The sequence below is a fragment of the Lissotriton vulgaris genome, chromosome 6, assembly GCF_964263255.1.
Source record: "Lissotriton vulgaris chromosome 6, aLisVul1.2, whole genome shotgun sequence".
In the NCBI taxonomy this organism is placed as follows: Eukaryota; Metazoa; Chordata; class Amphibia; order Caudata; family Salamandridae; genus Lissotriton; species Lissotriton vulgaris.
Window position 1 is genome coordinate 736349216 of NC_141694.1, and position 19658 is coordinate 736368873.

At 46.8% G+C, this 19658-nt stretch overlaps 1 protein-coding gene across 1 annotated transcript in view; it reads left to right on the forward strand.

Moving 5' to 3' along the window:
- The window catches only part of TBC1D32 (TBC1 domain family member 32), a 959368-nt gene that overhangs the window by 710343 nt on the left and 229367 nt on the right, over positions 1–19658 (forward strand). Inside the window, exon 29 of the mRNA XM_086926728.1 lies at positions 16127–16196. Coding sequence (XP_086782854.1) covers positions 16127–16196 — 70 coding nt within the window. The remainder of the gene's footprint in view (positions 1–16126; positions 16197–19658) is intronic.

The following is a 19658-nucleotide window of genomic DNA, read 5'->3' on the forward strand; positions in this document are numbered from 1 at the left end:
AGTTGCAAGAGCAGCTCAATGCCTGACAGAAACAAATTGTCATCCACCCCCAAACAGGCTGCATGCTAACGTAGTCTCCGATGCCGGATCATCAGCCTTCTAAGAGATAACTCCGCTTTGAAGAAGCTCCGGAGCCCGGAAGCTTCAAGCCTGATATTTAACAGCATCTTGTTAACCTGCTCTTCTATGGGAATCATCTCTTTGGGTCTCAAGTTCATGCAATGCCGGAGAAAATAAAAAAAGACATGGAAATGCCAAAAGCCATGAGCGCCTTACAGACGCCTTCCTGACAGGGGTCCTTTTGTCGCTTTGCATATCTCCGAATCTCTAAGACCACGTCTCCTGAAGCCTCCGGGCTTGGATTCGCTCCTGCCTCCTGCCTCGGACTTGGATTTACTCAGGATTTCCCGCCGGAGTGACGTGATTTCTACTCGCCCGGCCACAGACTTTGTTCTTGACCTCCGATATCCACGGGTTGTGCCCGTCGCAGCCCAGATAATTCTCAGCGTCTTTTCAATACCAGTCTGCTCAGCCAACTTCCACCAGGATCTACTTCAAGGGGGCCTATCTTAGAAATAGCTCCAAAGATGGAGGCAAAGGTAGCTCCCGAAGAGAGCCACCTCAGTCAAGCAATGACTTGCCCCTCCTATCCCCTGATCACACAACACCTTTCGACGGCTGGCTGCAGATGTTCTTCCCCGCTTGGCAACACATCACCTCAGACCAGTAGGTTTTGGACATCATCCAACTCACCTCCACACCACCCAACTTACTACACCACACACAAGTCCTCAGCCCTAGAACACCAACATCTTCTTCATGAAGAGGGCCAAGCTCTCCTCAATGGAGCCATAGAGCCTGTACTACAACACCTACAGGGCTCAGGGATGTATTCCTTCTACGTCCTCATTCTGAGAAAGGATGGGTCCCTCACGGCCATTCTTTACCTCAGACCCCTAAGTGAGAACATCCTATCAGAACACTTCCACATGGTCACTCTTCAGGATATCATACCTCTTTTATAGCAAGGCAACTTCATGGCAGCACTCAACCTCAAAGAGCTTACTTTTCACTTTCCGATTCATCCAGCAACTCGGCGCTATCTCTGGTTTGTGGTAAGTGGTTATTATTGTCAGTTCAAAGTGTTGCCCTTCGGGGTCACCACTGCAACAGAGTTTATACAAAGTGTCTAACAGTAGGAGCAGTTCACCTGCGAAGACAGGGCATCCATGTATTCCCTTACATGATTGATAGGGTGATAAAGAGCACAACGCAACTGCAGTGCCGTACACATTCCCAAGCAACAATAGACCTGCTGCACAAACTGGACTTTTCCATCAGTGCCGTAAAGTTCCATCTCCAACCTCTTCAAATTCAACCCTACCTGGGAGCAATCCTCAATGCAGAGGTTAGCAAAGCATAAACGAGTCTGCCAAGACTCCTGGCTTTTAAAGCGTAGCTGCTTCTTTTTCAGCCAGATCAACCGGTCACAGTAAGGTTAGTCATGTACCACTTAGGCATGATAGCCTCCTGCATTGCCATGGTACAATAATCAAAATTGCACATGCGTCCGCTGCAGGAAAGCCTAACATGTCATTAGTCTCAAAAGGAGGGTCATTTGGGAGATCTCTTAGCTCTATCCACCTGGTGCTGGGCTCTCCACCACACTATCTACCTGTTGGCAGAGCACCTCCTGGTAGTGGACAACAACTTTGCTGATTTTCTCAGCAGATGCGGCAACAAGTGCACAAGTGGGAAATCCACCTGGCAGTCTTTCTTCGTTACTTCCAGCGATGGACCTTTTCGCCACAGCAAGAAACACAAAATACCCAAACTTCACCTCCACATTCCCACACCCACAGTCCGTGGGCAATGCATTATGGATGAACTGGTTAGAGACATTTCCCTACACTTTTCCACCACTTCCCCTCATTTTAATCATAGTTCGGAAGCTAAAAGGAAAGATAATTTCTTTTGAGCTGATTCATCCGACTAGTGTAACCGGATAATTAGAACGGTGGAGAGTCTGCCAAATTGGTTAGTTACTATAGAGCTGTCATGGATGATATAACATTTGATAGGAGCTAATTTGGAACCTGTACAAAAGTTCTGCCAAAACTATATTAGGGGAGTTTTTAATATTCTCAATAAGTAAGTCTACATATCTAAAGCACCTACAGGTTACAAAATAAAGCATGTATAGCATAGACTTTGAAGGCTCTGTGTGATGAACTGGAGATGGGGTGATCTATTTATGGTGACTGAATATTCCCTGGACTAGAAACCACACATGTACGGCAGGGAGATATTATTCTGCATACTACCTAGATTACTTTTTTCACCACCTGAGCAATTTACCGGCCTACTTTCCATATCATATTGCACAGGTTTGGAAAGTTCAATATTCCACTTCAGTAGATATAGAAAGCTTTCTTTTGAAATGTGCTAATTCCTTGTTAGATTCAGTGGACATTTTGCAATAAGTTCATGATTTGTAGCCATTCTATTTTCAAGACAATCTGTGTTCTGCTTATATAGCCATTGTATGGGATTCAATTTAGACAACAATTCAGAGACAAAGTATTGACTTTTTTTGCTCTCCTGAAAAGCATAGCACAACAGCATATCATTTCTTTGCAATAAGCTCTGTTGGAAACAGAGGAGCAATTCTTTACTTTGAACTTCTCCAACTTTATTGATGAATTAGAAGCTGTCTGACAGAGGTCATTCGGCTCACACAATGCAGTCCTGTAATAAGTAACATTAACAATCCAATCAGAAGGTCTTGAACCCATGACTAAGACAGGATCAATCAAATCTTCAAGAAACATTGTAGATGTATACATCAAGCAAATATCATCATACTGCCCCAACATCAAATTTTAATTTCTTGTGTACTTTTGTCTTTAATATAGTTCACCTGGAAATCTAAAGCGTCAATTTCACACTAGGCCTGCCTTTTCCAGAGTAGTTGACCCAGGGGTGAAGCTGTCAAAGCCGCAATTTGCATACTACAGAGTAATTTATGTTACATTACATTACATAGTACAAATGACATACTGCACTGACTCTGTGCTTGCTGTAGACCATGGTCTCCAGAGGACAGAGCTCTTTAAGAAAACATCAGACACATAAAGGGATCTTCCGGGCATTAATGCCTTCTAACCATGTACACCTCAAGACAGGTATTGGCTACAGAGAGAATTCAGTGGTAATGTTCTAGGTCCGATGTGTCCTATGCAGAAACAGTCGGAAAACACAGTGCAGTGGAACACAAGAAAAGCAGCAAACACTCACCAAGCCACACTCCTTTGGCAAACACCTTGATGGGAAATGCTTACCTGCCTTTTCTTCAGGCGAGGGATGCGGAGCATTCCACGTCCCCTCTTCTGAGTGGTGCTGTAAGCCAAGATGGCCGCTGCCTGACTTATGTCCAGATATGTAACAAACCAGTGTTAACAACTTGGGGGAGGGGAGCTCAGAGTTTCATCTTAGTTGCAATGTTTCACATCAAAGCCTGAAAACAGAGTAGCCAAATGACCCCCACATACAGGCACATCAAATATACTGCAAAGAAAGATGAGGGATTTGTTGAGCAGAGGCAGCAGACATACAGCTTATCTATAGTACCTGGCCCCGTGTGCACAAGTTCAAATAAGGAAAGTGTCTTTAAATGTGTGGTATCATGACAATACCTGATAGAGACTACTAGCCACAGATTCCTTAACGTAGAATTATGCCCAGGCGTAATACTGGATCCGGAAAATTTTCTTTGCAACAGCATCTCTGCGCGCCGGGGGGTGGTACCAAGTGGCTCCGCCCTGACGTCGTCCGCGGACGTGACATCAGCAAGGTCACATAAGCCCCACCCCGGCGCGGGGTGGGGCTTATGTGAGCGCGGAAACTAGGTTTTTGCTTGTCAGACCCTTCGCTGGCCCGAGCTTGGATTCGCCCGTTCACCCGGGTTGTGCCCGTCGCAGCCCAGATAATTCCTTGATTGAACAGACGACCGCGCTAAGACTGCCCGTCGCCTCCACTAATAACTCAGATCCCTTTTGATCGTCCACGCGCTCTAGTCATACCACTGGTCTACATTCCTGGTTTTTCCTACAGCATTGAAAATGAGACAACCCCGTCCTGAAGATGGTCCTAATTGATCAGGGACCGAAACGTCGTCGACCCCACAGCGCTAATTGAGGCGCAACATTCAGCGTGGCTCTACAGAAATTGTGATTTGTGATTCTAAGTCACCTTAACTATGTCACACACTGAGCCACCCACTGTATAATATTTGCACCTTGTTCACATTGCGCCGCCCACGCTGCTCACCCCATCACTTGCGTCGCTTTTCACCATTTGTATATATTTGAGCACCAAGTCCACTCTCAGTTGTCATTGAAACATTTTTTTTTAACTTTTTGCTGTTCTAATTATTCAAACTTTTTACCTTGTCCTCCTGCTTAAGATCCAAATATATAAGCAATTATTATATACAAATCATTGGAATAATTGTCTCCTTATTTTCTTGTTTGTGTAATGCTTTCTGCATACCTTAGTAATTGTCTTTTTGAATTCCACCTGTTGGGATATTGTATTTTTATACAACTACGGAGGCCATTGTCATCTTCGTTCGGGCTATTTCCACGGCCGCTAGCATTTTGCGGATGGGTGAGCCTGTCACCCCTTTCCCTACAGATAATCTCTAAGAGGTTCTCCACCAGGGCTCTGGTGGACGGGAACTGTTCCTTCCGTCGCTCCACCATTCTCTTTTTGGGGCTTGGGGGCGTCCTGCCACGGGTGATTCATTGCCACAGCCGCTCCTGCATCGCCACTGTCCTGCTCCGCACAACCTGGTATGACTTTCTTTCCACCCTTCTACTCAGGGCTGTCTTCTGCGGACAGCTTTTCCAACCTTGCCTGTGTTGTTGTTTCCCCATCTCGGGAGGCCCGTGGTTGGATTCATGGGGGAGTATTATCTTCGCTTCATCCAGTGCTGCCTTGCGGGCACTCAACACCCTTTGTGTATTGACTAGGGCTACCTGCAGCCTGTGGAATTCTGTGGTCCCTCCTTTTTCAAGTTTCCCATGAGGGTGACCGCACTGATCTATGGCACCATGTGTTGGACATTCGTGAAATGGCCGCGTTTTTTCTCCATGCGTCCTTGGATATGGCTGATGCTCTCGGCCATGCTATGGCCACTTCTGTCGCTCTCCGGCGCCATGCTTGGCGGGATGTTTTTCCTGAGAATATTAGGGAGCGTCTGGTTGACCTGCCCTTTGATGGGGTCCTTTTGTTTAACACTCATGCGGACTCCGCCATTCAGCGTCTCATGGCAGGACTCCGTCCTCCTCCCCTGCCGTAAGCTGGCTTGTTCATCCTCCGGGGCTTGATGGGAGGCGTTATCCCACCTGCTTCCTGGAATCTGGTGTTTTGAGTGGCCCGTTTGTATGTTCTATGTGGTTTGACGTGCCTTTGGGGTCCCTTGGTTGGCCCCTCTCTTCTGTTGGCTGCTGGTCAGCCCTTTTGGCAAGTGTTTATTTTTTGGCTGATTGCTAGGCCTCTGTGGTCTTACTGCAAGTCTTCTGTTCTTGACCTCTGATGCAGGATTTTTTCCCTAAGAGTGGTTCTCATGTTTTATTTGGGACGTGTCTTACCCTTTGTGGGGTACTTGTAGCTATTGTGTAGCTCTGTCCTACACTGGGAGGGTGTGTACTCCCCTTTGCGGGTTCCTCCCCTTTCCTGGTGTCGCTGCATGCTGCTGGTGCACTTCCTTTGCTCCTTCTCTGGGCGTAGCTTGCGCTGCCCCAAGTTCAATCACTTCAGTATCCGCTGTATCGCTGGACCAACTTTGATATGCCGTCTGCGGCGTTCTGATGTGGGGTTTCCACCCTTTTTGTCCGGTGTTTTGGCCTGGTCCTCTGTCTGGTGTTCCAGGCCTGGTATTTATCCTGGGTTTTGGTTGCCAGCTTTCGTCCGTCCTGTGTATGTCTCCTCCTTTTCTCTTCTGGCTGGTCCCCCTTCTTCGCGGGTCAGTTTATGTCTGGAACGGCCCCCTTTTGAGGTTGCTCTGGACTTCCCTGGCCCTTGCCTTCGTCTTATTTTCTGCTCGGTCTGGGTGCTCGGCTTCATGGTACAACTGATGGCTGTGCACGTCTGCTCTTTCTGGTCCGCGGCCGGGGGCCTTGGCATGGGCCCTTGTTCTCTTGCCTCTTGTTCTGCCGGAGTCTTGCAAGACTACGTCTTTCTTTTCATGCCTGCCTTTTTTGGCAGTGGAGCTGTTTCTGCCTTGGTCGCTGCCTTGAGGCTGTGGCTGATTCTGCTATCCCTTTCACTGTGGGTGTGTTTTCATGTGGTGGGCTTTGCCTCCATTTCTACCTCCACTCCTTGGAGTTTGGGGTGATTCTTTCCTTCCTTGGTACTCCTCTGCTGTTGTCTGTCCTTTCGGGGCTTTCTGGTGGATGTCCTCGGTACCTTGGCTGGGCTATGGGTGTCCTGGCCGCCTCTCGCCACGTCCTTGCTTCCTTCTGCTTGGTGGGGGGCTGGGCCGCCCTTCTTGCCCCCTTTACACATCCCCTGCTTGGGCCCTGTGTTCTTCCTACAGGGAGGCTCTCTCGCAGGCCCTCCTGCCTTCTAAGTATGGCTATGGTATTTATTCTACGTTAAGGAATCTGCAGCTAGTAGTCTCTATCAGATGTACGAGTTACTTACCTTCGGTGATGATGTATCTGGTAGAGACGATTCTAGGCGCAGATTCCTTCACGACCAACCCTTCCTCCCTGTTCTGCAAGGACCCTTAGCTTGGTCTTCTGCACTCTCCTGCCTCTGGGTGGTTTTGTCTTCTGCGAGTGCCTTCTCTCGCTTCCTCTCTAGTGGGATGCTTTGTTTTGTTTGTTTGAATTACTCCTTCCTTTCGGGTGATTGGTTGGTGATTTCATGGGTACTTCTGCGTCCCTGCACCCTGGTCTTCAGGTGTGGGGCCAACTCGTGCCCTTCTTCCTTTTCATTGCTTGAACTTTCTGACTCCTCTGCAGTCCTCGGAGTTGGGGTCTCTTGGCTGCCTTGGCCCTTGGCTCTTTACAGGAGTACCTCTCCTTGCTGGTGTTGTCTTGGGGTAAGTTGTTGTTACTCTTCTGCTCTGGCCTTGCGTGTCCTTCAATGTTTTGGACTGTGGTTGCAGACCTCTTTGTCTGCTGTGACATTCTTCACATGCTTTCTGCCCCTAAGCAAGCTGTTGTATTTGCTTGCAGGGTTGCTTCGCAGTAGCTGTGCTCTGCTCTTTCCTTCTATGACTTATGGTGCTATAGTGCCTGGCACTCCTCTGGAGGGTGCTGTTCCTCACCATTCGTTTCTTCCTTTTCTGTTTAGCTGTTTTTTATGCACACTGTTCCCATATTCTCACAGTTTTTGTTTGTGATGGCTCCGTGTTGTGGCGCGGAAAAGTTCTCCGGAGAAAACTGATGTCAGCGTGCCGGGTGGGGATTATGTGACCTTGCTGACGTCACGCCAGCGGTTGACGTCAGGGCGGAGTCACGCGGTACCGCCCTCCGGCGCGCAGAGATGCTGTGGCAAAGAAAAATTTCCAGATCCAATCTTACGCTTGAGAATAATTCTACATTAAGGTATCTGTGGCTAGAATCGTCTCTACCAGATACATTGTTACCAAAGGTAAGTAACTCGTACTTCAGGACCAGAAGAAATTCATCCACAGTATAGGCCCCCTCAGTAAACGACAGGGAAGCCATAACGTTAGAGCAAGCTCACCGCACCCTCCGAAAAGGATGTTGTAGGACCTATATTTTTTTTTTATCAAATACAAGTAGTACTTGTTACACTGTTTATTTTTTATAATCTTTCGGAATGCTTTGTAACAATAATGCATTGTTTTCTGTGCTGATTATTGGATCACTTCCATTACTAATATCATCCTGGGTGTCTAGGTCTAAACAGGCTCTTTTAGGGCCACCCTCCGAAAAGGATGCCTGTATGCAGAAGCTTCCACACAAGGCGCCTGCCTCTGAGGGACTAATGTAGGAGAATTATCCGGTGTGAACTGCACCCTGGGGGTTGGGAAGGAGAATAAGATGTGGAGATAATAACAACAAATAGAACTGGCTTTAAGGCATCTGTCTCCAAAACGGGTCATCAGCACGTAGACAACGGATGGCACGAGGAAGAGGTTGTAAGAAGTTGTGAGTCTCACATCTAGATCAAATCATTTTTAGCATATATTATGAGTGCAAATTTCCCAACTCACTTGTTAACGGGACTCACAACGGCTCGATACTAACCAAGGCAGCTTAAAATTGAAAGTCAAGTAAAACCTGACTGATAAATGTGTGCTTTGTAACACTGAATGCGAAAATGGTCCGTGGTCAGTGCAGCAAAGACGAGAAACATTTATTACAAAGTTAGGTAAAAAAAAAAAACACAGTTGAGGGAATGGTAAATTGCTATTTCTGAGCAGAGATATATTGTCCTTAGGGTGGCACTGATCGATCAGGTCTTCAAGGATAGTACATTCAATGAATGTCAAATTGCGCGTTGGAGGCAGGCTCCCTTTCTGCTGTGTGCTGTGCCTTGAGGCACCAAGTGGGTAAACCTGTGAGTGCCATTTGCACATAACCGTATGACAGACAAAAAGATGTCATTCTTGATATTTTTGATGTTTCCTTGAATGGGAGGGAGGCCCAGACATGAAGCACGAGCACTATGTATGTCCTTCCCGTTCCTGGCTAGGTTACTTGCTTTCCTCTGGCAGGTAGAAAAGCCATATGATTTGAAAAATTGCCAGGCTCAACAAGCATTGGCATAGCCAATAGGTCTTGCCTTGGGGAACTTATAAGTATTTAGTCATGCAGCACATTGTGCACCAGGGGCATTGCTCACACGCTCTCATCCTCTTCGGATAGTCGTACAAGTTTTTATTCTTTTTTGAAAGTTGATATTTAGTGTGAAATGTTAAACACAGAACATATATGTACACAGTCTGACCCTCTGAAGGACACACTCTGCACAACTAGTGGTGCATCTAACAACTCTCATCCCATGGTTAAGGGGAGACCAGGCCATAACTGGCACAGCAGAACGAGCTCAAAGCCACATAAACAGCCTTTCAAATCAGTCTAATACTTAGAAAAATGCGCATGCGCTGCTATCGCCATGCGGCTGGACATTACATGCAAGAATGGTTGGTTTGACACCCTTACAGATGCACATATACATCTCCACAAGATTATCTTTCAGAGCCAGGTCCTGTGATATGTATGTAATTCTACTGATTAACCAAAGGGTTTTAGCTTGATAAGTATCGGAATGTTAGGCTAGCATACACCAAATGTTCAGGTTATTGTGTTTTTCATAACTAGCGCAGTGACCCCTTGGGTTGGCAATGGGCTATAAAAAGCATACTAATAAAACAGAAAACGCATATTCCGAGGGCGCTAGCCACTTTGAGTGCACTAAAAGGGCAGAGTCGGCTCCCCTTGCTAGCTACCAGACCAGGAGACGTTACCAATACTTTTATGAATGAAGGCGGCAGCGGTTCACAGTTCCCCCAGACATTGAGTCGTGTTCAAATGAAAAAATTATTTCTAAAGTTCTTCCAAAAACGTAAATATCGAGATTGCACACTATATTTTGGAACTTAAAAATATTAAGACCAAACTGAGTGCACGACTAAAGCGCACAGCAGGAACAAAGGGAACAGGAACACGGACAACAGGAATGGGCGGGGGTGGAGAACACAGGCAACGGGAGGGGGCGGCAGGAACAAAGGGAACGTGAACACGAACAACGGGAAGGGGCAAAGGGATGGAGAACACGGCCAACGAGAGAGGGGTGGGAACAGGAAACTAACGTGACGAAACTTCTGATAAGAAGCTTGGTTGCTATTGGCACAAGATGACGTCAGACTGCCCACAGTCCATACGTACACGTGCATGCTTTCTGATGGATACATTGGCCTGTGCATTCCTCACTTTATGAATATCCCATGCGCCAGTATTCCGCAGAAAATTTTCCTAGCTCCCCACGCCGACGAGGTCGTCGAAGCGTCATGGCTCTGCACGCGGCTCCGCATGACGTCACCAGAGCCATAAGAAGACCACGTCGGCGTGATGACGTCCATTCCCTTTTTTCCCCCGCCTTCAACGCTAATGTTTTTTTCTGGGACTCTCCATACTTCGTTATTGATACTTTGTATTTTTGATTGTATCTTTTCCTTCTCTTGTTATGTCTGCTCCGAGGAAGTCGGGCTTTAAGCTCTGCAGAGAATGCAGTAAACATATGTCAATTACTGACACGCATGAGGATTACCCTTTGGTGTTTATCTTCAGACCATGACGTCGAGGGATGCTCTTCGTGCAGGAAGATCCAAAGGTGTTAAATGAGCCAAACTTTACATGCCCAAGGCAAGAAAAGAAAAAAGGCGTCAAAAAAGGTCAAAGTCCAGGTCTTCGACGTTGCATGACTTCAAGAAGAAGCATAAGATGAAGAGGAAACATGCTTCTCGACGTCGGTCGTCGAAGTCTGTGGTGTCAAGGTCGCCTTCTCCTGCTTTTCGACGTCAAGAAAAGGACTTTGTTTCCCCTTCACCTTCAGTGTCTCCTCAGGTCACTCCAGCTCAATCTCCTTCCTGTAAGGGGACTCCAGAGCAGGCGACGAAGCCGAGATTCTCAACAATGAATCCGGCTGATAATGAGGTTCCTTCAGCTCTGGCAGTTCCACCTGTGCCGCCAGTGGCTCCGACTTCAGAGGTACCTCGATCGGATCCGGAACCAGCTTCTTACCCTCAGTGTCCGATGCCGGGTTCTGATCCCTCCCATTTTTTAAATGCGATGTATGGTGTGTTCACCAGGGCCTCGCACCCCTCTGGAGCACCTTTGGATTCCATGGGTCCATTGGCATATAATTTGGTTGTGCCTCACCAGTATCCTCAGGCCCCCTTTATAACGTTCATGCCAGCGACGTCGCCCTGGTCTTTTCTGGCTCCGAGGATGTCAACGTCGTATGGTCAGTCCCCGGCTCCATCCCGTGAAGCTTCTCGGATTCGATCGGCGCCAGTTTTGGTAGTGGATCCACCTTCGATGCCGCTCCCGGAGCCGTCGACGCTGCGTGTGGAGCCGCCAACGCCGCAACCAAAGATGCGTTCGAGGAGAGAGACGCAGAGGTTGTTGGAAGAGGAGCACTACCAGGCTGATGAGAGGGAGGAAGGAGAGGTGTATGACACAGAAGATGTGTTCGAGGACTTGTGTGAGGCAAGTGGGCTTGATACTTCTCCCGAGTGGGACTTTCTTTCTCAAAAGGCTTTTCCCTCTAAGGATGTTGCTCCATGTCATACAGTTATTAGGAAGGCTTTGGAACTTTTGGACTTGCAGCTTCCTGTAGTGGAGTATAAGCCTAATCTTCTCACCAAAGTGCTTCATTCTCCATCTTCGGTGGTTGAGCCACTTTTACCATTTAATGATGCTCAGACTGAGCCAATATTTGATGTGTGGCGCAATCCTCTTTCAGGTCCTGCAGTTTCGAGGTCAGTCTCAAGAAGGTATAGACCTGCTCCTGGAGATCCATTTTTGCTTGAAGCAGTCAACAGGCGCATTTTCGCAGGCTCCCGCAGACAGGGATTCTAAGAAGTTGTAGCAATCTGCGAAAAAGGTATTTTCTTCGGCCTGTATGGCACTTAAATTTACCAACGCCACTTGTCTCTTGGAAATGTACATTCATGCTTTAATAGACTCTGCAAAACAGTTATCTGAGGAAAACAAGGGGAATCTGAGTGAGGTGTTGGTGGATGCTCAAGCGGCCACTAGCCAGGTTATCCTGTCTGGTATGGATACAGCTGATTCTGTTACTAGCGTAATGGGCTTGTCTATTGCTACAAGGAGGCATGCATGGTTGAATCTTCTGGGTTCTCTCCTGACGTGCAGGCTGCTCTTATTGATTTGCCATTTGATGATTCCAAGCTTTTGGTGAAAAGGCGTACTCTGCCCTACAGGTATTTAAGGACAGTAAGGCAACGGCGAGGTCTTTGGGTCTGCAAACTCAGTCAAGAGGCTATGGATATAAAAGATACCATGGCTTTGGGAAGTCTTCCTTTCGTGGATCCAGACAGCCTCAGAAATAGCAACAGAACCCCTTGTATAGGAGCTACACGGGTAAAGTCCAAGGTTGCCTTCGTGGAGCTGGACGTCAACCATCTTCCTCCTTCTCCTACTCTAGTTCCCCAACCCCTCCTGGTAATGCAGGAGAGCAGCCATAAATCTGCCATCTGGATCATGTGGGTCCCTTAGAAGGACGGCTTACCCAATTCTGCAGGTTTGAAAATGAATCACTTTGGACCTTTGGGGTTTAGATCTTGTAGAAAATGGATACCCCCTTCTGTTCAGGGAATTTCCTCCTCCTTACCCTCCTTGCCAGGGGTTTTGCACAGAGGGTCATTTGCTTCTCCTTCAGAAGGAGGTTATTACCCAGTTACATAAAGGTGCGATAGAGGTGGTTCCGGGGCAGGAATGCTACTCCCGGTATTTCCTGATCCCCAAGAAGGATGGCTGATTACGTCATATCCTGGAACTCAGAATCTTGACTCTGTTTCTCAGGCAGGAGAGATTCAAGATGCTCCCCCTAGCGCAGGTTCTTCAGGCGATGCAACAAGAGGACTGGATGGTGTCCATCGATTTGCAGGATGCCTATTTCCACATCCCAATCCTGAAGTCGCACAGGAAGTATCTCCGTTTAACGGTTGGGTTGCAACACTACCAGTTTGCGGTCCTTCCGTTTGGTCTTACTACCGCACCTTGAGTCTTCACCAAGATGATGGCAGTGGTGGCTGCCCATTTCAGGAGGTCAGGGATTCCAGTTTTCCCCTACCTGGACGGCTGTCTGTTGAAGTCAGAGTCTCCAGAGATGATGAGTCATCATCTGCAGGTTACATCCCAGCTGTTGTACAAATTGGGTTTTTCGATAAATGTACCCAAGTCTCACCTGGTGCCCTCACAGCGCAACCTGTTCATAGGGGAAGTACTGGGTACCACAGTGTGTCGAGCATTCCCTCCTCGGCAAAGGATTCTCGACATTCAGGAAATATTCCTTTGTTTTACAATGGAACAGTTGTTCCGGTTCTGAAGGTCCTTCACCTGCTCGGTCGGTTCGCTTCCTGCATCCTGTTGGTCAACCATGCACGCTGGCACATGACGGCGCTCCAGTGGTGTCTCTGCAGGCAGTGGTATCAGCACAACGAAGATCTCAGGGAGTCAGTCAGGATCTCCAGAGAAGCTGCAGCGGATCTGTCTTGGTGGAGTGTGGAGGGCAATCTGTCTCAAGGAAAGGCCTTCCACCTTCCTCCATAGGTGGCCACGGTGATAACGGATGCCTCTAACCTTGGGTGGGGTGCTCATCTGGGGTATCTGGAGATCAAGGGTCTTTGGTCTCCAGAGGAAAGGTTGCTTCACATCAACCTTCTGGAATTGTGGGCGATACGTTTGGAGCTCAAGGCTTTTCTCCCTTCCCTCCGCTATTAGTCGGTTCAAGCCCTGACGGACAACACTGCCGCAATGTGGTATGTCAACAAGCAGGGTGGAGTAGGGTCGTACCGTCTCTGCAGAGAGGCGTTGCGGCTCTGGTCCTGGGCTCAGGACCATTGGATTTGCTTGATTTCAAATCATCTGGCCGAGGTGCTGAACGTACGTGCGGACAGTCTCAGTCAGCAGTTCTCCACCGACCACAAGTGGAGGCTTCATCCGGAGGTAGTTGGACACATCTTCCAGATGTGGGGAATTCCTCGGGTGGACCTGTTTGCCACTCTCGAGAACGTGCACTGCCCGTCATTCTGCAGTCTCCAGTTTCCAATGCAGGGAGCGTTGGGAGACGCGTTTCAGTTGAGTTGGAGCTCGCAACTCCTTCGCTCGTTTCCTCCCATACCCTTGATTCCTCGGGTTCTAAGGAAGATTTGCCTAGACCGGGCCCATATTATATTGATTGCCCCAGACTGGCCAAGAAGGGTGTAGTACACGGACCTTCTTCACCTCTCGTCGCACCCTCCGCTCTGTCACCCTCTCAGGGCAGACCTCCTCTCTCAGATGGAGGGGCATATTCTACACCCCACCTCCAGACCCTGCACCTTCATGCCTGGAGATTGAACTGGGCAACCTGAATTCTTTTTCTCTCCCGCCTGAGGTGGTGAATGTTATTTTATCGGCCAGGTGACACTCCACCAAGTCTATCTACTCCTACAGGTGGTCAAAAATTGTTGGATGGTGTGGAGACAAATCTATTGATCCTTTGAAGGTGCATATTCCTGATGTTCTTTGTTTTTCGTTACATTTGGCTCTGCAGGGTTGTGCTGTGGCCACAGTGAAAGGTTATTTGTCGGCTTTGGCTGCATTTCTTTGTTTGCCAGATCAGCCTTCTCTTTTAAGTCTCCAATAGTCTTAAGGTTTATTAAGGGGCTTACTAAAATGTTTCCGCCCACTCCTTTTATTATGCCCCAGTGGGAGATAAATTTGGTTTAAACTTTTTTAATGGGTTCCACATTTGAACCTATGCATAGTTGTCCTTTGAGAGTACTGACATTCAAGACGGTCTTTCTAGTGGCTATCACTTCGGCAAGGAGGGTGAGTGAGCTCCTGGCTTTGAGTTCAAAGCCTCCTTTTCTGACCATACATGCTGAAAGGTTGGTACTCAGGACCAGGGCTGCTTTTCTGCCTAAGGTGGTAACTCTCTTCCATCTGGGACAGTCCATTACCCTCTCTACTTTCTATCCTCCCCCTCACCCTTCCAATGAGGAGGAAAGGCTTCATTGTTTGGATCCAAAGAGGGTGATTAGCTTCTATTTGGATAGAACAAAGGACTTTCGTCAAGATGATCAGCTCTTTGTTGAATATGCTCGACGTATGAAGGGCAAGGCGGTGCACAAGTGCACTTTATCCAGGTGGATCATATTGTGCATCAAGGTATGCTACTCCCTGGCTGGTAAGGAGCCTTCTGTAGGCATTAGAGCTCCTTCCACCAGTTTAAGTCGTCTACTACTGCCTTGTCCAGGGGTGTTCCTGTGTTGGACATCTGTAACGCCGCAACTTGGGCCTCCCTCCACACTTTCGCGAAGCATTACTGCTTGAATTCCGAGGTGAGGAGGGACGGCCATTTTGCGCGCTCAAGATTTTGGGGTATGGAAGGGTGGACACCCTCCTCCGGGGGTTGGACTGCTGTGGGAATGTATTCATAAGGTGAGGAATCCACAGGCTGATGTATCCATCAGAAGAACAAGTTACTTACCTTTGGTAATGCTTTTTCTGGTGGATACAGTATCTGCCTGGGTATTCCTCACTGAACCACCCACCTCCCTGTTGTCCACCCTTTTACACCTTGCTAGATGAGCTATTGTTTATTTGATGTTTTTCTGTATTCAAGACTTTATTACCTCTATTTGTCCATTGTTGACTTATTTGAAATGTAAGCTTTCTTATTTCAATTTACACTGAGTGTATTTGTGTGAATTCTGTATACTATGTATGCATTGTCTCAATGGTCGGTCCGCACGTTTTGCCTCGGTGGCGCAGAAAAAATGGGTTGATCTGATGTCATCACGCCAACGTGGCCTTCTTATGGCTCCTGTGACGTCATGCGGAGGCGCGTGCGGAGCCATGACGCTGTGACAACCTTGTCGGCGCGGGCTAGCTAGGAAACATTTCTGCAGAATGCTGGCGCAGGGAATATTCATAAGGTGAAGAATCCACAGGCAGATACTGTATCCACCAGAAAAAGCGTTACCGAAGGTAAGTAACTTGTTTGTTAGGTTTGGACAAATGGCGAGAGCAGCAATCTTTGTTCATCCCTATGCGTGCATGTACGGCTTTGAGAGAAGTGATTGCAAAAGGCCCTCACATGGCGAGACAGCCCGTCGCTGCTATCGCCTGGCGAGACCTAAAAAGGACACTGGTCAATAATTGTTTTCTTTTCGTAATTTCTGGGAAGAATTGAAATTATATTCTTAATTAATCACAATTATTTGTAAATGTGTGGTATTTTTAGGAGCACACATTCCAGTATCAAGATTTTACCTTTTGTTTATATCATTTTAAACAAGAACTGCCTACAACGTCATAATCTGTGTTTGTTTTTACTTCTTTCTCAGTTGTTGAAGCAAATGTGAAAAATGAATCCCTTTCACCACTCCAGCAGCTTGGTGTAAAAATGGCTGTCAGGTACTGTTCATGGTTTTATGTAAACTTTTTGAGTCTCCTCAAATGTAATTCCCGTACTGATTTACATAATTGACAATATTTTTAATGCAAGCTGCCTCTAACTTTCAGAAGAAACTTGCTGAAATTATGGGTGAGTGTAACGTTGAGGGGTTTGGAATAGACTCTGTTACGCTATCTGCGACAACGTAATTTTGCTGAATGAATCCAGTAAAAACACTGATGCATTTTCACTCAGAGAACAGGGCAGCAGACCCTTAACTAAATAATAGTTGTAATAAACTAAGCTTTTTTTTCAGGTAAGTTTGTCTGAGTCCAGGCACGTGTCAGTGATACATAAAAGTCTATGCTTGATTCACAAAATGTTTTCTACGAGTTGGTGTGTTTTACTGTGTGCTTTTATATGACTTACTGATGGCTTTCCTGCAGGGAGACTTGCTTACTCCCATTTCCTGGGAGTCGGCATAACATATACTTGGAAATTACTCACATAAAATGTTTTGTGAATCAGGCATGGCTATTCGAGTGTAACTCACATCTAAGATGGATGTAAGACACAGCTTCTCATATATAAATATTTGTGAATTTGGTCCTATGTCTTTAGTATCAAAGCTCCATCTATAGTCCTGTCAAAGCAGAAAGGTGGCTGAAAGACTAGAGGAGGAAATGGAAGAGATATTTCATATGTGGTGGTAGAAGAGGTGTAGTAGATCAAAGAGAAGAGGATATGCATGCTTTTATTTCCTAGAAGAAAGCAGGACAGGATGGGGCACAGAAAAAACGAGCTAAGCACCACACAAAGGTATGAGGTAGGAGCATATGCTGGTGAGAGGAGGACCGGTGGTGGAGGTGAATGGGTTCCCTCCAGCCCCTGCTTAAAGTATTTTTTTTGTATTTAACAGATGATAAGTTCTAAACTATCTCGACCAACAAAATAGACATTGGGATACTGCAGGAAAGCCATGTAACTGCTAATTCATAGTGGGTGTTCACCCCAAAAAGGGATCAACAAAAATACGTTTGCTCATATTACTGGGTCAAGAGGAGGAAGCAAATTTGATCCACAAAAAAACACAACTTCAAAACACAGAAACGGGCCTCAGAGGAACGAACATGACCTTGGCATCATAGTTATCCGCAAAAGAGTCAGTTAGGGAATATCCTGTATGCAGGCTCAAAGCAGACTCTCCTGACTTCTACACAAAACGTTTGAAACTCGCAAATGACTTAAACTATTTGATGAGGTGATTATAATGTGTTCTTTGCTACACAGCTGTATAGACCAATCAAATCTCTTTTACAAGCAGCTCAACACGTTAGGCGCATCATGCATAATGAATGCTATGCGGATGTATGGAGTGTCCTTCAACCCCACAATAAACAATGTACTTTTTCATTTATCTTATATTGCAAGTCCACGTATGGACACTACATGCTAGTACACTGATATGTAACCCCCTGGCTGTATCTGTGGATATGCTCCCTAGGACTCTCTCTGACCACTCCACAATTCTTCTGGTCCTGAGCAGATCTCCCCATCGTGAAGACAGACTTCAACCTGAAACTTTATGGAACATAATATTTAAAACTGAAATTCAAACATCCATACCCAAATATTTCAAACTTCACATAGGATCTGTTCCAATTGCAGCCGCAAGATGGGAAACCTCTAACTTATTAATTTCAGGAAAGCGCATTTCAAAGGTGGAGGGTGTTGAGAGCCCTGAGAGATGGCCTTACTCAACTAGAAATCAGAGTAGTTAAGCTGGAGAAGGAATATGCAGTTAATCCTCAGAGCCAGACACTTTTTGACATTAATGATACACCGCGAATTGTGTGAAACAGAACAAGAAATCCAGTTACTAGGCACATGAGCCAGGGAAGGGAGACCGACTGAGTCACATTTTATCTCAGGTTCTGAAAGGTCAGTAGGACATCGCTAAATCCTTCATATAAAGATTTCTAAATGTGTCAGTATCCTTATCCTGCCAGATATTTTTCTTATTTTCAAGAAACACTATAAAATTCTCTGTAAAGCCACAAACACCTTCATTCCACAAAACATATATAAATACCTTAACAGAGTAGAGTTAGGATAGGTAAAGGGAAATATCAAAGAACTTCCTAATGCCCCCATACAGAGGAGGATATACAACAAGAGATATGATGGCTGGCCACCGGCAAGGTGGTTGGTCCAGAATGCTCAGCTCTGAATACTGGATGGAATTTCCCAAGTTACTTGTCCCCACATACGTTAAATATTTACAAGGAGTCATTACACACAAGTGAGCTCTCGTCATCAGTCCAAGAGGCAGTGATTATAGTGCTCAAACTAGGCAAACCGTCAAAACGGCCCCCACAACGCTAAGGATGCCTGGCCTCCACCTTGGGGGTGCCCAGGAGTGGACGCCTCACAGGGAAAGCCAGGATGGGTTCCACAGCGGTATTCGTACAAGCGTCTTGAGACCCTTGCAGGTGAGTAGTGCCCTTTACAAGTATCAATTTACATTTACATTTACATGGATGCTTTTCCCTGCAGATTCCTCACCTATAGAACAATCCCCAGGCATGAGACTGAAACCTGAAACATCAAAGCAATGAAGTTACCGGTAGGGGTGCTGGACTCAGGCCGCACAGGATGTGACATCAGGCGACGCCACTGAGGTCATAAATCACCTTCCCTGGTGTAACAACGTCAGTTCCTGCTTTTGCCGCACCTTCGATGCAGATCAGAAGGTTCAACTCTGAGGAAATGTTTCCTCACAAATACTTTTTCACAGTACCATGTCTTCGCCCAAAAAATCTGGCCTTAAGCCATGTAGGGAATGTGAGGGACAGATGTCCATCATGGACCCCCACACAGTAAGTGTATGCCATTTGGGATCTGATCACGGTTCCAAATTGTGCCCCCATTTCTTTAGATGAATCCTAAGGCCATCAAGGAACGCAGAGCCAAACTTTTCAGGGCCCGGGCGAGGGATCACAATTCCCATTGAAAATGCTTTAGTCATTGTTCTTCATCCTCTTTCTCAGGTAAGAAGAAGAGAAAGTATAGGAGAAAGGAAAATGATCCAGAGGTAAGTCACCAAGACTCTCACCCTCTCCTACAGGTCTTTGTCCTCGTAGCAGGAAGTTGTCCCTCAGACACCAGCAGATCTTTCGTGCAGCCCTGTCCCTCCCTTGGACCTGGGTCCGGACAGACCTCCACATCAAGAACATTCAGCACCACCACCTCCCCCTTTAGGGGCCATTGATGCTGTCCACCCTATCTGGAGTTACCAACGCTGGGATAGGATCCTGTGGCATTCTTGAATGCTATGTTTTAATTTTTTTCAAAAGCATTGACGCCAACTGGAACAGCTTTGTACCCAATGCCCTCAGCTCGCATGCCGCTTTTCCTTCCATTTCAGCGATCTGCATTCAGCGCCATACCATCAGATCCTTCCTACCATTCCAATCCAACGC